Below are 17,935 nucleotides of genomic sequence, written 5' to 3' on the forward strand. Positions count from 1 at the left end.
TATTACATATCGTTAATTGTCTAAAAAACAATATCCGTAAGAGTTCCAGGACAACTGAAAAGAGTAATCGAAGAAAGAAAGAGAACTTATTACCAAAAAAAAAAAAAAAAAGAAAGCAAGAGAACTAGTGGGTGTTTGTTTTGTGGGAATTGGAGAAGATGAAAGAAGATTACGAGGTTCAGCTCTTTAATCTTTAATCTTCCTGTTAATTTTCTTACGAATTGTGCTTTTAAATTATATTTAATCGATCCCTAATTATAATAATGTCATAATTATTCTGCAATTTTCTTCAATCTCAAAACCCTAATTCTGCTATGTAATCATCCTGTTAATTCATTTATTCTGTGCTAAATTCACAATGAACTTGTTCAATTGCAATGCTTTCTGTAGTAATCGAAGTCATTCCATTTTTATATTGGTATGTTGCAGACTGAAGAGAGGAAACAAGCTGCTGCAGATGTTTTGTTCAATTACTCCAAGTTTGTGGCGGCCTGTATTGGAAATCGTGTTCGTCCTTGTGATTTGAGAATGCATCTTATGAAGGTAATTTATAACCTTTTTTTTGATTTTCTTGTTGTTGTTGCTAACTACGGTATAATTTTGTTATTGCTTGGATATTTTTGTGTTGAAATGAATAGTGGATTGATGTAAATAATTTGTGCCGTGATTTTGGTGCCTTTAGGATTAGTTTCAACAGCTGATCGATTGATTTTTAGTGAAATGACTTATTATTATGGAGTATGGAAGTATGAAGCCAGGAACTACGTTCATAGTAAATGTAATACTTCAGCAAGCTTTCTTTCTTGTTCAGATTTCATATTGGGTCGAACATATGGTCAGTTAATAGGGGGAGGTTGTTGCAAACTTGCAATGCCATCTAGGTTTTGATTCTAAATAAAATAGTATGCAGCATCCGTGTACTGATGATATTACCGAGCCTTTTAATGCTGATCTTCTATGGATTATATATTCCTCAAATATGAATATTAGAGCTAAAAATGTGTGTTCGATCTCTGTCCCTTTATGAAAACCTTGCATGTTATTGGTTAAAAAGGAGTTTAAAGCCATTTATGTCCTTCTTGGAGTTTTGAGGTCGTCCTTAAAGTTTTAAGTACTTGGCACGGTTATTTAAGATTAAATTAAGGGTCTGATTAAATTAAGGGTCCAGATACAGATGATCAGCTATGCCAGGACTGAGATACAGCTCGGAATCCCACTGGGGGCTGCAGTGGGGAATCTTCGACGTATTATTACTGATCTAGAAAAGAGTAAACACACATTAAGCAAATTCAAAAACACCAGAACAACTAATTAGAACCATAAAGCTTGCACCTAACTTCCCACCTTATAGGAAGGGTTGAGAGAAAGGAAGCCTCGTGAGTAAAGGTAATTACACAAATGTAACAATATTAAGGTAAATTCAGAGCCACGACAAGCCACTATAGAGTCTAAACATAATAATTCTGAAAACATCCCCAAGCCACTGTAGAGTCTATGCAAACACATTCTGCACTCGTTATTTTTTTACTTTTCTCCTATAAGCTTTGGCAGCTTGCTGCACTTCAAGATCATGAGGACGGTAAAATCTTAGGCCAGAAAAAGAACAACGAAGGAATAAATCCTCTATATTCTCCATGAGTTTGAATACTCCACTACATCATTCTATCTTTGGTAGAAAAGTTGTGCAGGATAGTCAACGATTTGACAAATATTCCTTTTGGGCTAGCCAGTTTATTACAGAAGATTTTTTGTATGGAACAAAGTAACAGGAACACAACCTTGGAAAACAAATCAAACCATTTGGTACAGCCATACTGGCATAGTCCAAATGTCGTCAAACCTGATATTATAAGAATGATGTCGCCCTATCCAAACCTTATCTTGTTTAATTGCAACAGCCTATAGCTGCTTCATTCCAAACAGATTGATCTAACAGATCCCAACCTCCTGGACTGCTCTAGACTCACTTGGACTGATCAGTAGTGAGACAAGTCCGACAAAATCTCTGAACTTCTTTTAGCACCTTAGGAGTAGAAAGATCTGGCTCTCACATCTAATCGTAGGCTTACAGTTTTTAGAAGCCACATATGTAAATACTGCTTTTGTCCGTCCAATTCAAGTCCCTTTTATGCTTTAGAGTTTAGAGAACTTCATGAAGCTGAAAATAACCTCCTCACGGAAACAGTATTACCACAACAGAAAATTATCCGATTATTCATAAACAAATAAATTAGTAATCTGCGTGAAAATAGTAATCTGCAGTTTTTCACGCACAGTATGAAAATTAAAAATCAGGATTCTCACTCATTTCAATCTTGAATCTGGATAGAAAATCAATTCCAAGAGCAGACAGAAAAGGGATCCCCATGTCTAAGACCCTTTTTAGCTTGAAAGAAAACACTAGGGTTGTCATTTCACAAAATGAAATAAAACAACATTCTCTAATCCAACTCATGAAGGTATAGGAAAGTGGAAAACCCATTTCATTAGTACATTCTCTAATGGAGTTATAGATTTTCTTCAAGTGTACTTTAATCATGCATCTAGGAGAAAGAGTCCTGCTATAGTTTTTCACCAATTCGGTAGCCATAAGGATGTCGTCAGAAATCAGATATGTGTCTCTGAGTTTTAGACGGAGCTACATTGACTACTTCTCCAACCACCTTTTTGCATTATACGAAGTACTAGTTAATTCCTTTGTAATATTTGAATTTACAAAGAGCAGCAAGAAACAGGTCTGCAATCTTAATAGTTACAGGATTAGTAGATTTTGGAACTATAGTAATCGATGCACAATCAATTTCTTAAGAGCAGCATATTCCTCATCTTTAATATGATGGCAAGATTTTTTAAAGAAAAGGGTTTTAAAACCAATCCAGGAGCTTTTTCTGTTGTCAATACCTTTAAGGCTTTAAGAGCCAGATCAATTTCTTTAGTAGAAACAGGTTTAACTAGTAGAGAACCAGCTTCAGAATTCGGATGAAAGCCTCTTATCAATTATCATAATATGTAGATCAACCCCAGGAATCACCTCAGCAAAAGATCCTAGCAAAGAATGATAAAAGCTATAACTTCCTTCTAATGTCATGAGCAACGGATGTTGACCAGTTAGATATTTCAATATGTCAATACTTTTTCCATTTCTCCTTTCGTTCAAGGTTGTAAAGAAGTAGTAATTACCTAATTGGATCAACGAACAAGAGTTGATAAGCGACCCCAAAAAGGTGTCTAATGTTCACGAAATTGAATCCATGGACAGCAGAAACAAACTGAGATTGAGAAATTAGTGATCTCATCATATCAGTGACTCACTTGTTCGTTTGTATAAAAGAGAATTTGATTAAAGTAACATCTTGATGCTTCCACCTAACCCAAATCCTCCCTTCAGGAGAAAGTCATAATTGCGTAACCATATGTCTAATTCCTCAAAAATAAGAGCACACTGAATTCCTATGCCACTGGATACTCATTCTGATTGAAATTGACTACCGTATATATAAGAACTGATGATCTTGCGGTGTTTTTACCAAATCCTAGATTCTTTTTAATGAAATCATGCTTTTCTACGTACTGCTTAATCATTTCGGTGACAAGGGAATATGTAGCTAACTTGTCGACGACATGGAGAAGTTGACAACCATTCTGTATCTATAAGCAGTCTATTAAGTGCTCGTAAACATGCCATTCACTTTAGTGTAAATAAATAGGTTCCCTACAAATGTTGTGTGTTGGTGTGGTGTGTGCACTTTTACTAAATTTAAGTAGATTTATCTTATCAAGTACAGAGTACATATAATTTAATGCAAGCTTCTGCTCTCCAGGAGATATCTGGAATTCCTACGTCCCTGAAGCAGGAGTCATTTCCAGTTGCAGCTTCTCCAGCTGCTATGGGCGACTCATCAAGTTCTGGTACTAGTAGCGGATCCAAGATTGTATACTCCATATAGAACCTTATTATAGTTGTGTTCTATCATCACTCTCAACATTTCATCTTTCTTGTACATGTCTGCCATGACTGTTGTGACCTATTCTGGTTATACTACCAAAACCAAAGTAATTCAAACTACTTTTTGCTGATTAAATTTTCTGCTTAATAATCAGATTCAAATTATACTTTCTGTTTTTATTAGGAGAAATTCGTCACGTTTGACTTAATTGCAAAGTAGTATTTGTAGATGTCGTATGGCTTTTTACTACTCCCTCTGTCCCTTAATACTCGCACCGTTTTGATTTTTTGCACTATTCACATAATTCACTTTGACTCTATTTCATTTATATATTGTTGACTTGATCTCAATATATAATATTAAGATATTAATATTTTATAATATGTAATTAAAGATATTGATGGTCAAAATTGAGCATTAGCAAGCGTGTCCGGTCAAAACGGTGCGGTATTAAGGGACAGAGAGAGTAATGAAATGACCTTACTATCCAAAACAAAAAATTACAATGTAGTTCTTAGCTTTCAACGATGAGTACCCTATTCTAAAAACTAGTGCAAATCGAATTTTAGTTAACAATATACTTTTGGATTCAACATAACCATGCAGTAGGAAATTTGAATCTTTATTTTATGGGCGTAAACGAGTAATTACTGCTTCATTAAACCATCGAGGATCCACCAAGTAGCAAAGTTACAAACAAATACATTTGGAAAAATAAATCAGTATAGAGTTTGCAATTAGGGGGCGGTTGGTTCAAACAGGGTAAACGATATGATCCCCCTAGTTTATTTGGATCGGTTCCATTAACGGATTGAACTGTTCCATGTTTTCCTTTACGTATGACTGTTTGATCCAGAGTACAAAATCATGGTCTCCATGGTTTTAGAAACAAAATGAATACTCCATGATTTGATTCCCATGACGGTTTCGTTCAGCACCAATTCTTAAATGGACTTGGTCCACACTAAATTTATTGTGGACCATGCCTTAAAATAAAGTCAAACAACTTGTTCCTATTTTATTTTGGCATTTTATTAGGATTATTATGAAAAAATATCAAATTAGTATCGTTGATATATGTTGTGCTTTAAATAATGTGATTTTAAGTCACAATTCGCTTTTAAAAAATATAGGGTTACTATGCTTCAAAAAATGGTTACTATGTCTAAGAATTTTGGTGTTTAATTTATTATAGTTACTATATAAACAAGAAAAGTCACTATGAGTGTAGAAAGGGTGCTAGAGAAAACTATAGATTTTGATTCACGATAATATTATTGTGGAGCAGGTCCATGCAAGAATAGTCCTTCAAAAAATTAAATTAGAGCACGAAAACCTCAAAGAATAATGACATTCATATAAAAATAAAACAAAAAATAAGTGATCTCCTTCCTTTTCCGTTTACATTAGTGAGATTATTGGGTTAACATAGGCCCAACTACCATCTAAATGAGGCCAGTTATATGTAACGGCTACTTGTTAGAAGAAATGATTAAAAATAAAACATAAAATAAAACAAAAAATAGTACCGTTGGCCAACGGTAGAATTTCAAACCAAATATCTACCATACCCTTTTCATTCCTCATCTCTTCATCTCCGCTCCCTCCCTCCCTCCCTCTCCTCCTCCCCCTCCTCTCTCTTTCTGCTCTCTGCTTCATTTCACTTGCATCTCCACATATCTTCATACCTGCATTTAAATTATAATCTAATTTGAACTTCAAACAAGAAAAATGCAAGATATGTGGAATGCCCCTCCTGGATTCAGGCCACCAAAGTCTTCTTCTGCACCTTGCTCACCAGCAAAGCCGCTTGGGATTTCTCGAACCCGGTCCGAGTCGTTTCACATCACTCATAAAGTTCCTGTCGGTGATTCTCCTTATGTTAGAGCCAAGCATGTTCAGGTTTGTGAATATTGTAGTTGAGAGGATGAATTTTCCAATTGAATTTTCCAATTGAATTTTCCAATGTTGGTTTGTTATTTTGTGATCAGTTGGTGGATAAAGATCCAGAGAAAGCAATTCCATTATTTTGGGCTGCTATTAATGCTGGAGATAGAGTTGATAGTGCTCTAAAGGATATGGCTATTGTGATGAAGCAGCAAAATCGTGCCGATGAGGCGATTGAGGCCATTAAATCGTTACGAAGCCGGTGTTCGGAGCAGGCTCAAGAGTCTCTTGACAACATCCTTTTAGATCTCTACAAGGTAGTTTACTCTTATAGAACTGACCAATTTATAAATCCAGTTCACAATTAAATTAATTGAACTTGAAATTAATCAATTGTTGTGTTTATTGTTGCAGAGATGTGGGAGATTGGATGATCAAATAGCCCTTTTGAAGCACAAATTGTATTTGATTCAACAAGGGTTAGCATTTAATGGGAAGCGAACCAAAACAGCGCGATCTCAAGGGAAGAAATTTCAGGTCTCGGTGGAGCAAGAAGCTACTCGATTGCTGGTAAGAAATTAATTCATTGAATTCATCAATTGGTTATTGCAAAATTTAACACGCAAAATGATATCAGGGAAATTTAGGATGGGCACTGATGCAGCAAAACAACTATAAAGAAGCAGAGGATGCATATAGGAGAGCACTGTCAATTGCACCTGATAACAACAAGATGTGCAATTTGGGCATCTGCCTAATGAAACAGGGGAGAATCATCGAGGCGAAACAGACTCTCCGTCGAGTAAAGCCGGCAGTTTCAGACGGGCCAAGGGGGATGGACTCTCACCTCAAGGCTTATGAAAGGGCACAGCAAATGCTGGCAGACTTGGAATCAGAGCTTATGCAAAAAGCAGGGGACTCTGTTTCAGAACAGAGCAGGCTTTTCAATACTTTCTTAGGATCCTCCTCTCTTTGGCAGCCTCAACCTTGTAGAGAAACTTATTCCTACCAACCTAATACCAAAATCCCAGATGAATTTCCTGATGAAAATACCAATTCCAACATTTTGCACTCAAACAATAATCAGAATTTTCCACCAAAACCTAATAATAATCATAATAACAATAATGGGGTTTGCCCAATGGGAAATTCTTGGAACATTGATGCCCCACCATTTTATTCCTCCAAATTGGTAAAGGAGCCATCTGAGGGAAATCAACTCCATGAAACCCTCAAGAGAACACGGTCGGGGAATGTTGCGAGTTTCGGAAAAGAAATTTGCAGCACAATCCTGACGAGTGCTAAAAATGGTAGTAATCAAGAAAGAGAAAACAAGATGTTGAGGAGATCATTGGAGGAACCCTTGAATAAACTAGCTGAGTTTTTGCCTGATGATAAGGACTTTGAAGATGCAATAATATCTGCAGTTCTGAATACAATTCATGCAGAAAATTCTGCTGCAGAAGTTAAGAAGATCTCACAGAAGTTTGAAGTGAAGAAGGCTGTTGCAGTTGACAAAAGGTTGAAAGTTTTCCAGGATATAACATTATCTTTGAGTCCTAGGGCTTGAGTTCACTCCCAAACAAAATTGAGTCTTTTTTTAAATTAATTTTTGCTAATTTAATTTATTAATTTAGTCTACTTAGGAGATGCACTTGTTCTCCTTTTCTTAATTATCTGTTTTAGTCTCTTTCCTTACTCATGGTAACACAGTAGTCTCAGTTGAACTAAGAAATTATTTATATCACATTATGATAATAAAGTTTATATTTGCCCTTTATGTTTTTGGATATTGATTTTTGTGCGAATGAAGATATTTGAGTGAGGATATTTACTTACGGTTAAACGTTAGACGTGTACAAGTCAACCATCAAATCAAGAGTATATATCTTACCATTAATTTATTTGGATATCTGTTTTGGGATATTGATTTGTGTACGAGTAAAGATATTTATCTGACGGCTAGTCGTTAACCGTTAGTGTACACCAATAAAACCGAGAGTAAGTGTTACTTTTTTCTGACCTACCTTACCTTTTTGGCGGTTTTTGAATGAAAACAAAATTGTCATTAAATAATAAATGCAACGTTTGTAGTAAGAAATGTGGATTATGAAGAAATTCTTAGGTTTTTATTGACACTAAGGAATTTGTTTAGATTTTATTAGCCTTGTTTATTAACTTCATACAGGTAGCTTAAGATAATTACAGTAAGAGTGACCACAACTCCAAGTGTAGCTTTAGTAATCATCCCCAAACTGTTGGTGGTGGGTGGAGTGAACCCCAACTCTGAGAGCTTCTTGTGTGATTCTGCATAATCTTTGAAGAACGCCTCTTCATCCTGATATTTCAAATAATCTTATCAGTTAACGCAACAAACTAATCAGTTCTTACTTAGGCAATTCATTGTGTTGAAAATACTGGATTACCTTGGCATAAAGCTCAACGAAGGGACGGAATCTTGGATCCTCTATGAGAACCTTATCAGTTGGAAGCTTCAGTAACCCCCATTGTTCACCTTTCAGCAACTCACTAGTAATATTAAGTATAAGTTTTCCGTTACATAAAAGTTACAACAATGGCTGGTTATTGCTCCATAAAAGTGTTAAAATTCGTGAATGAAACTTACATAAAATAGGAATTGTCGAATTTGAATGGCTCTTTGGTCCAAGGGCCTTTGAAACCTGATCTGTCCTTATGTGCCTTACCCTTGATATCCCAAAGCACGAAAATTAATCAGCAAAATTATGTAGAAGATTGTATTAACTTGTTTAGTTTAGTTTAGTCCTAGCATTGTTGTAATCTTGTCCAAGCTAAGGTATGTAGTTTACCAGAGTGTGGCCTCCTGAAAGCGCGACAATATCCTTGTCAGAAAGCCCCATTCTGTAAAAGATTTCTCTCAAATGTTCAGCACCTGCAACCCATTATATGCTGTGTTAGTAACATGTACTACTAAACTGTCATATTACTGATGAGAGGGTAGAATACGTACGTACCTCGATTTGCATCAGGAAGGCGTCCTTCATCAGGAGAATCTGCGCAATCCTGGTATAACATCGATAATCAGGTACTATTGTTATACAATAACGAAGAAGAATATAACAATCATGCATGTATAGGAAGCACAAACCATTCTTCCTGGAACAAAGTGGATGGTTGGCCCTCCTGTGACTTCAACCGCAACAACCCCGGCAAGCTGAAATTAAGAAACAAGGGATCGATGCTTGAGAATTAATGAGCTAGAAAGGATTGCAGTTTGAATCATATAACCAGGAAATTCACCTGATAAAGGTCCGCATAAGTGATCTTTGGGTGATTAGCCTTAACCTCTTCTGAGATCAGCAATCAAAATAGTTGTTAGAGGAATTAAGTTCAGTTACTGCTACCAGAAATTCTTATGCACCAATTAATTAGTTTTAGCTCACCACAAAGTTCAACAGCAATCTTGAGGCCACTGTTGGCTTTGTGTCTCAACTCGTGCTCGTTCCTAATAGAACCATTTGGACCCCCTGAATTTGTCTTTGCATCATATGTGCCTGCATCGTGCCATCTACGATGCCAAAGGATCGGAAAACAGAAATCAAACATTGAATAAAAGGAGAAAGTGGAAGTTTTGAACATTAACAAAATAGTTAACGAGGCAAAGATGAATTTGATCAGGATTGAGAGAGTACGCTAAGCGAAGCATGATAGGAGCACATTGCTTGGTAGAGATGAGATCACAGAGATCTCTTCGTGTTCTCTCAATTTCCTTCAAATATTCTGCATTCACCAACTGTTTTTTCGTTCTTCCCATCATCCAGTGTAAACTTTGTAGCGAAAATGTAAGTTTAGGCTTGGTTAAATATCGGGTTTAGTATTCAATCAGCCTATAATAATGAGCTTGGAATATAAAGAGGTAAAATGAGCTACCCAAGTAAGGAATTGCGTTGGCTTCTATAGGAGGAAAAGACGCAAGAAAATTGGAATGAGTTGATACCCAAGCAAACAATAATTTGTTTGATTATTTTGCTAAAAGTAAGAGGACCTGTTTAATTGATTGTCTGTTTTACATTTTCAGTAAATGTGACAGAAAAGCTCAACATGTACAAGTTATCCTCAACAGTTACATATCAGTCTAGCCCTAAGCTGACATGGCTGCATGTATCTTCCACCTTTCAGGCTTTCGTAGCAGAGAAGGATGGGTGTGAAGGAATTATGTCCTTAGACATTTCCGGCAATTACTAAATATAAATAGGAATTAATTATGAAGATAATAAGTTAATTATTTTAGTAATCATATTTGCTTGCTAGAGAATAAATGTAATTAGTAGGATAATATTGATTGGACCTACAACTAAAATATATTAATCCTATAAGGTCACACATATAAGCACTAATTGGAATGGGCCCAAAAGGCCCTATGGCAACCGGTCCATTAAGGAAAAGCATGTTGGGCTTTGGTTTTGTGTTAACCTAAAACTCTCACATTATAATAGTTATAATGTCAGAGATTTAGGAATCACGTTCGTTCAATATCTGACACAAAAGAAAAACACAAAACCCTAATTCTCATTCTCTAAACGCCGTTCTTCCCAAACAAAGCAAGAGATTGATCGTGATCGTTCTCTTCCGTACTAGCATACGTGGGATTCAATTGGTGCTTGTGGACTAAGTAGAGGAGCAACGAGTGGGGCTCTCAGATCTTCGAAGCTTGCATACGAACGGGAGAACACGCTACAAAGGTGATTATTCTTTCGTCTTAATCTGATCTATACTATTGTTATGCATCTGATCCTGTGATAGATGTTAGGAAATTGTTTCCTGAAATTCCGCTTTATGCATCTATATAATCCTACAGTAGTATCAGTTTTAGCCTCTTGCATAATATTTTATGATCATGATTGTATGCAACATTATTATTTTGATTCAATTAAAGGAAGATTTATTTATGGCTTGAATTTGCATAATTGATATATGATATTAATTGATTGGAATTAATAAATCGTAATTTATTTAATTTTTTCTCAAAATAAATTTATAAAATTCCTAAAATTTTAACCTAAGCCGAAATTAACAGTTGATTTCACACAAAAATTTTCGGATTTTTTAAAATTAATTTCGTTAGATTTTAAATTATTTGTTGGTTAATAAGATTAATCATGGAAATAATTTGTTAACAATTAAAGATTTGATTTTTAATTTGTAAAATAAATCTACTGATCATCACCTATTTTCACTACAAGAATTTGTATCTTTAACGACAACCTAATTACGACGGGTCAAAAATCCTTTTGCGACGGGGCTAACAACCAAACAATGACGGGAATAACTGTCGCAAATGTCTTTTACGACGGGTTTACGACGGATTTATGACGGGATTTTCTATTAACGATGGCCCCCTTTTATGACGAGTTCGCGACAGGAAACCCCGTCGTTAATCAACGATTATTGGCCTTTCGCGACGGGATTTCCCGTCGTTAATAATACAATTTCTTGTAGTGTTTTTATACAATAACCAAAATTTTTTGGAAATATTTTAACTATTTTTCGGAATTTTTGTATATAATTATTGAATTTAGTTAATTTTTATGTTTAATTCGATTAATCATAAAATTTAAAGATAACAATTAAAATTTTTGATTTTATTTGTTAAGAAAATTCAAAAGATCAGCCTGGTAATTAAATTCGAATTTTTCCGAAAATAATTGTTATTTTTCTAAATTTTTTGAATAAAATAAGATAATTATGCCCTAAATTTTGAATTCTTGTTAGATTTAATTTTAATAAAGATTCTAAATTGAAATCTAACCTATAACAACCCTAAAATTCAGTTTAATGTTTGTTAATTTATTCAAATTTTCTGCCATAATTTTCGGATTATCACACCTAATTAAATTTCTTAATATTTAAACAAAATAGGATAAAAATTAATTAAATTTGGGTAATTGTTGCACAAATTTAAAGAATTACCCACCATGGCTGGGTGGCCCCACCTGCGACAGTGGAGCCACAGTGGAGGGTGAATTAGGGTCGTGTTAAGGCGGTAACTAGGACTGTGGTCGGGGGTTTTCGCGGCGGAAGAGTAGCCCTGCTGCTCTGTTATTACTGTGTTGGCCACGCTGCCGGTCTTACTACCGGAAATTGCTGGTGGTCAGGTCGGCCGGCGTGTCTAGTTCAGGTCCGTGGAAGCTGACCGGTGGCTTTGACAGCTGCTGGCCGGCGTCAGGAAGTTGTGCAATATTGCCTTAAAATCTTGGTTGATGTCGGGGTTTTGGTTGGGAAATCGAACCTGCTGCATTTAACATATTAAAAAAAAAAGAAAAAAGAAAAAAGGAATTGAAACCATTTTGGCAGTTTCATAAAAATAAAAAAATAAAAAATCTGCTTCTCCTAAAGTAGGTCCGAATAATCTGATTCTCCTAAATTAGTTTGGAAAAGTTCCAAAATGAATATTTACAAGTTGAATTAATTTCAAAAGTTTGAATAATTTAATTTATTTATAAACGGAAATCAGATTTCTATTTGAGCATAATTCCTAATTTTCAATAAATGCAAATTCTTGATTAATGATATTTAAATAGTAATTTAATTAAAATCCAAACAAGCAACGGATGTAATAGCTAAAGCTTAAATTGTTTAAGATTTTATAATTATTTTGGAAATGTTACTTGCTTATTAACAGTTAATAAGTAAATAATTTGTGTTTATTATATTTTGATATTATATGCGTGTATGGAATATATATGATATTTTGTTACAGGCGAGTTACTAGTGTGGCCCAAAATAGGATAGAAAATACGATATGCGTATCGTTTTGTATTCTTGTAAATTTTGAAATACGATCTGCACATGGTTATGTATTGTTGTAATTTAATTTAAAAGTTTAAATTAGATTACAAATTTCGTATTATGAGCTCGATGGAGTAAGAAGGTCCAATAAAAAATTCAAGGATGGAGATCCAACAAAGATGAACAGGAACCCAATAAGATTTGATCTTGTTTTTAGGGGCCATACTAGGATCACATTTAATTTTATGCATTTTATATTGCCTTAAAATGTTTATAAAATGCTTATTGAGTTTACGTATGTGGTTATTTAAGCTATGTGTTCACTTTTAATTAACCAACATAGTAAACTTAGGTCCCAAAATAATTTTGAGTTTAAGTGCTTTTCCATACAACACCTATAAAGCCTTAGATCATGAGTAATAGGTTCTGCCAAAGCAGGGTGTTGCTTATAATTCCGGGGATAGTAGGATAGGTTTTTGAAACTTACATGTTAATGTTTGGTTTACTCAACAAAACTATCAAAAGACAAAGTTTTGGGTTTTGAAGCTAAGAGATAGGAAAATACAAAGAGTTGTTAATCTGTCTACCAAGAGTTATAATCAGTTATAATTAGTAAAATGTTTACTTACCTCAAGTACTATAAATTAAAGTAGCAGGGCCAAAGTCCGTTTGATTGTAGTGGGAGGGGATCTTGGTTAATTCTTTATTCAATGGGGACTTCTAATTTTGAATAAAGGGTAGTACTTAATTAAATTTGTTTAATTGCTACTTTTGATAAACATTATATTGAATCTTGCTTTACCTTTTTATTGTAGTTATCATGTCTGGTGCAAACAACAACTCTACTTTTAACTTGCGCCCTCTAATTGAAAAAGACAAACTGAATGATACCAACTTCCTACAATGGCTAATGGCTGTGAGAATTATTCTCAGAGCGGAAGGAAAAGAAAGTGTTCTTGACAATCCTCTCCCTGAACCCCTGCCAGAAAATGCTACTGCAGCTCAAAAGCGAGCTAGACAAACTCTAGAGGATAACTCCCTACAAGTAACATGCTTGATGCTTACTTGCATGGAACTAGAATATCAAAAACGTTTTGATTGTCTGGATACCTACAGCATAATCCAGCAACTGAAAACTTTGTTTCAGAAAAATGCTAGATTGGAGAGATTTGAAGCAAACTGCAAACTTTTGGATTTCAAGTTGGAAGAGGGGAAGCCCGTTGGTCCGCATGTGTTCGATTTGATTGGACATTTTCAGACCATGGAGAAATTGGGCTTCTCTTATCCTAAGGACCTGGCAACTGACATAGTCATAAGATCCTTGCCTGAAGATTTTCATAACTTTAAGTTGAACTTCTACATGCAAGGAGGGGAGGCTACCCTGCAAGAGTTGCATGGTTTGCTGATTCAGGCTGAGAGAAACTTACCAAGTAAACCTAAACATAAGGATGTTCTAGTGGTTAGTAAAGGTAAGTAGTTGAAGAAGAAGGGGGCTCCCATGAAGAAGAATAAAGGCAAGGTGGTTGCCAATGAGAACTCTTCAACCAAGCCAAAGGCCACTCCTAAGGCTAAGGTAGCTGCTCAACATGAGTGCTACCACTGCCACAAGATTGGTCATTGGAAGAGAAACTGCCCCAAGTATCTGGAGGATAAGAAGACTGGTGCTTCAACTTCAGGTATCTATGTCATAGAAGTTAATTTAGCTACAACTGCTTCTTGGGTATTTGATACCGCTTGTGTATCTCACATTATTGGTAATGTGCAGGGACTAAAAAGAAGTAGGAGCTTGAGCAAAGGTGAAGTGGATCTCCGAGTAGGCAATGGAGCAAGAGTTGCTGCTTTAGCTGTAGGAGATTATAGTTTACGCTTGCCTTCTGGTTTAATATTAGAACTTTATAATTGTTATTACGTTCCAGTTATTACCAAGAACATAATTTCTATTCCGATTTTGGATTCGGAAGGTTTTTCATTTCAAATTATGAATAATTGTTGTTCAGCATATTTGAATGGTATGTTCTATGTCTCTGCTAAATTATCAAATGGTTTATATGTACTAGACTTACAAAACCATATCTATCACATAGAAAACAAGAAACACAAACCAAATGATTTGAATATGTTTACCTCATGCGGCATAAGTCGGAATCCTTTGAAAAGTTCAAGGAATTCCAAAATGAAGTACAAAACCAACTTGGAAAGAAAATTAAAGCATTACGATGCGATCGTGGTGGTGAATATTTATCTCAAGAGTTTGGTGATCATTTGAAAGACTGTGGCATACTTTCGCAATTGACTCCACCAGGGACACCACGGTTGAATGGGGTTTCCGAAAGAAGGAATCGAACTCTATTAGATATGGTTCGATCCATGATGAGTCTTGCTAACCTTCCTGTCTCATTTTGGGGATTTGCGCTTGAAACAGCGGCATTCACACTCAACAGAACTCCGTCCAAAGCAGTAGAGAAGACGCCATATGAGATGTGGACCGGAAAAGTTCAAGAATTGTCTTTTCTAAGGACATGGGGTTATGAAGTTTATGTAAAACGTTTACTTTCTGATAAGCTTTCACCCAAGTCCGATAAGTGCCTTTTTGTGGGTTACCCAAAACAGACTAAGGGATACTTGTAACACCCTAATAATTCACTGCTTTTATAAAACCATTTTCCAACTTAAAATAAAGGAATTACTAAAGTATTACGGCCACCGTGATAACGGTTAAGGCTAGTACCAGAATTACGCAGCGGAATTTAATGTCAACTAACTTTTCAAAACATAATTAATAAATATCGAGGCCTCCTACAAATTGGAACCATGACGGCCCAAAAACCAAAGTATAAAAAGTTCAACGAATTTAAACATAATTAAAGTATAAATAAATAGTTCAAAATACGAAAGCATGCAACTCTCTCAATCATCCCAAGCCACATGATTTCGATCTACCAACCTGCTATATTATTCTACTCCCCATCAATGCAAGTGCAAATGATAGATCATCATAGGGTCATTAAGGCAAAAGCCACGACAAAAAACACAAAGCACGTAGTCAGCAAAAGCTGAGTACTTACAAGAATAGAGTGAAACAAAACTAAAATCATACGTCATTCACTAAGTGCTAATCAATCATGCAAAAGCCATTTAATAATTAACAAACAAATCATGAATACAAGACTCGACTCCTGACTCGACTCTTGACTCACAATTTAATTAGAATAAGCTTCGAACGGGCCAAAGAAATATTCCATAAAGGAAAGGTGATGGGAGCCAACCATACACCAAATAATAAATAATAAAATCGGGCCATACCGAGTGAATTCCCGTGCATAATATGAATGAAACAACGTCTTGTATCATTAGTAGGAGATCAAGCTTTCCGGCAAGTCTCTCCCCATTGTTCATACTCAAGGTATATACGTTCCAAGAGTTTTGAAGCTTGTTCTGGTTGCACTTTACGTTTATTAATATTTTATTAAAGGCGAACTCGAGACTCAACAAACATACATACATACATACAATTAATAAACGACAACCAAGACAATTCATTTTAATTCCTTTAGGACTTGTGATTAATAAATCAAGACGTAGTGAAATTACTACCAAGTTCCTTCTCACCAAAGGTGAGATTCCACATCATGCCTGTTAACATGAGGGTTGTGCCCTTGCAATACAAATCCTAATTCATTTCATACAAAAAATTCCCAACTGAACCCTACATGTGCGGTGGCTTACGTGAGTGAACCCTTCACATGTGGTAAAATAAATAGTGCAACGAGGCACGAATAATTGGCTCAAAAGTATGCTAGACATCCCGTACAATAGCATAACAATAAATAATTCATCCCTTGCATGCGAAACAAACCATACATGCATAAATATTGAACAACATGATTGACAATGAAATCCATACTCATAATAATCCCAACATGCTTGTTCAACCAATAATTCAACGATTCCAATATAATAATCCACATGATCGTTCACCAAGACAAACATGAATCCACCAAGTTCACGTAATATAATTCACATCAATAACAATCATGTAATGTCCCTTGACAATTAATGTGGTCGCCCTAGACTTGTACGTACCTCACCTGGAATACCTAAGTACGGGCGCCACTGTGCGAATCACAACTTACTAGAAATCAACTCCTATAAACACAATGGAGAAACTTAATTATTATCCATGTTTACTAAATTTCCAGCAACTTTGTTTAGTTTTAAAACACTTGAATTAATTAGAACTTAATCGTTCATTAGTAAAATAATAGTCTCAATCAATCGTATAAAACCCTAGCATGAAATTAATTTATTTTCATGTATAAAGCCATTAAAAGTCGACGATTTAAGTCTTTACAATATTCTGAAAAATATAATTGATTATGCTAATCAATCGCCCATAAGGCTTAGATTAAAACTCCAATCATAGTTTGTAATTAAAACCATTAAAACTAATAAAAATTGAAGCTTTAATATATACTTCAAATCTGAAAATTATAATATTTCAATTCAAAACATTCTTCAATAATTCAAAGATACAAATCCTCAAAATTCGGTGTTCATAACCGATCCCAGCATTTTAATTAATCAAAACCAATAATAATAATATAATGTAAATACGGAATTGAAATAGAATAGGCAAGGAAGAAGAGAATTATACCAATCCGGCCTATAGCACGGTACAATCACGATTTGAATGTGATTGGCACAAAAGAATCAAAATATACGGAGTATACGGAACAACAACAACACACACAACACACACGGCAGGCAAGCAAGGGAAGCAGCAGTAGCAAGTGTGTGTTGTGCGCGGCAGGCAAGGGAAGCAGCAGTAGGGCTTCGGCTTTGGTGCACGACGGGCACGAGGGAGAGAAAAGAGAGACGAGTGTGTGTGGGCGAGGGCCAACAACGCACAGCAACAACAAGAACAACACACAGCAACAGCACGCGGCTATGCTGCTGTGCGGGTCGAGGGGCGTGAGAGGCGAGAGAAAAAGAGGGAGTAAATTACTGCAGCAGAATTTTAGAACGCTCATAACCTTTAATCTACAACTCGGAATTGATTGATTCTTGAGGCAAAGTTCAAAAACTTTTAGAGATCTACAATTTTGAAGAAGAAATTGTTTTCTGAAAACGAACGGAAGTAGGAGAAAAACGGCCAAACATAAGTTCGACGAAAGAAAGAAGAATTTAGGGTTAGGGTTTTATTTTTAGGTTTAATGAATAATAGGGAGCGATTTTGAGGGTGAGCACCAATATTTATAGGCTTAGGAAACTCAAAGATGGGCTAGGCTTTAGAATTCCTTTCGGGCTTCATTAAACATAGGATGGGCATGTTT

General features: G+C 35.5%; 3 protein-coding genes across 3 annotated transcripts; 2 read left to right on the forward strand and 1 right to left on the reverse strand.

Annotated features, from left to right (window-relative positions):
* Window positions 1–27: 27 nt before the first annotated feature.
* On the forward strand, window positions 28–4,082 carry LOC110790628 (uncharacterized). The gene is made up of 3 exons (XM_021995418.2): window positions 28–176; window positions 430–543; window positions 3,822–4,082. Exons 1-3 carry the CDS (start codon window positions 159–161, stop codon window positions 3,945–3,947), a joined length of 258 nt encoding a protein of 85 aa, XP_021851110.1. The 5' UTR covers window positions 28–158; the 3' UTR covers window positions 3,948–4,082.
* A 1,453-nt stretch (window positions 4,083–5,535) lies between these two features.
* Window positions 5,536–7,614, forward strand: LOC110790626 (protein POLLENLESS 3-LIKE 2). Its single transcript, XM_021995416.2, has 4 exons — window positions 5,536–5,849; window positions 5,939–6,151; window positions 6,249–6,404; window positions 6,472–7,614. The coding sequence occupies exons 1-4, from the start codon at window positions 5,679–5,681 to the stop codon at window positions 7,402–7,404; spliced, it is 1,473 nt and encodes a 490-aa protein (XP_021851108.1). The 5' UTR covers window positions 5,536–5,678; the 3' UTR covers window positions 7,405–7,614.
* Window positions 7,615–7,921: 307 nt separating this feature from the next.
* On the reverse strand, window positions 7,922–9,695 carry LOC110790627 (L-ascorbate peroxidase 3). Its single transcript, XM_021995417.2, has 9 exons — window positions 9,506–9,695; window positions 9,257–9,381; window positions 9,114–9,163; window positions 8,962–9,027; window positions 8,828–8,876; window positions 8,663–8,745; window positions 8,461–8,540; window positions 8,261–8,363; window positions 7,922–8,172 (listed from the first exon to the last, which is right to left on the reverse strand). The coding sequence occupies exons 1-9, from the start codon at window positions 9,628–9,630 to the stop codon at window positions 7,996–7,998; spliced, it is 858 nt and encodes a 285-aa protein (XP_021851109.1). The 5' UTR covers window positions 9,631–9,695; the 3' UTR covers window positions 7,922–7,995.
* Window positions 9,696–17,935: the final 8,240 nt, after the last annotated feature.

Source organism: Spinacia oleracea, chromosome 3 (genome assembly GCF_020520425.1).
Source record: "Spinacia oleracea cultivar Varoflay chromosome 3, BTI_SOV_V1, whole genome shotgun sequence".
Taxonomy (NCBI): Eukaryota; Viridiplantae; Streptophyta; class Magnoliopsida; order Caryophyllales; family Amaranthaceae; genus Spinacia; species Spinacia oleracea.

Bases quoted from the DNA above. Each gene is read 5' to 3' on its own strand.
- LOC110790626 (XM_021995416.2), top strand. From the start codon at position 5,679: ATGCAAGATATGTGGAATGCCCCTCCTGGATTCAGGCCACCAAAGTCT. The intron at 5,850-5,938 runs GTTTGTGAATAT...TTTTGTGATCAG, and splicing joins TTAGAGCCAAGCATGTTCAG to TTGGTGGATAAAGATCCAGA. The intron at 6,152-6,248 runs GTAGTTTACTCT...TTATTGTTGCAG, and splicing joins TCCTTTTAGATCTCTACAAG to AGATGTGGGAGATTGGATGA.
- LOC110790627 (XM_021995417.2), bottom strand. From the start codon at position 9,630: ATGATGGGAAGAACGAAAAAACAGTTGGTGAATGCAGAATATTTGAAG. The intron at 9,164-9,256 runs GTGAGCTAAAAC...TGCTGATCTCAG, and splicing joins GATTGCTGTTGAACTTTGTG to AAGAGGTTAAGGCTAATCAC. The intron at 9,028-9,113 runs GTGAATTTCCTG...TCTTAATTTCAG, and splicing joins CTTATGCGGACCTTTATCAG to CTTGCCGGGGTTGTTGCGGT.
- LOC110790628 (XM_021995418.2), top strand. The intron at 544-3,821 runs GTAATTTATAAC...TCTGCTCTCCAG, and splicing joins TGAGAATGCATCTTATGAAG to GAGATATCTGGAATTCCTAC.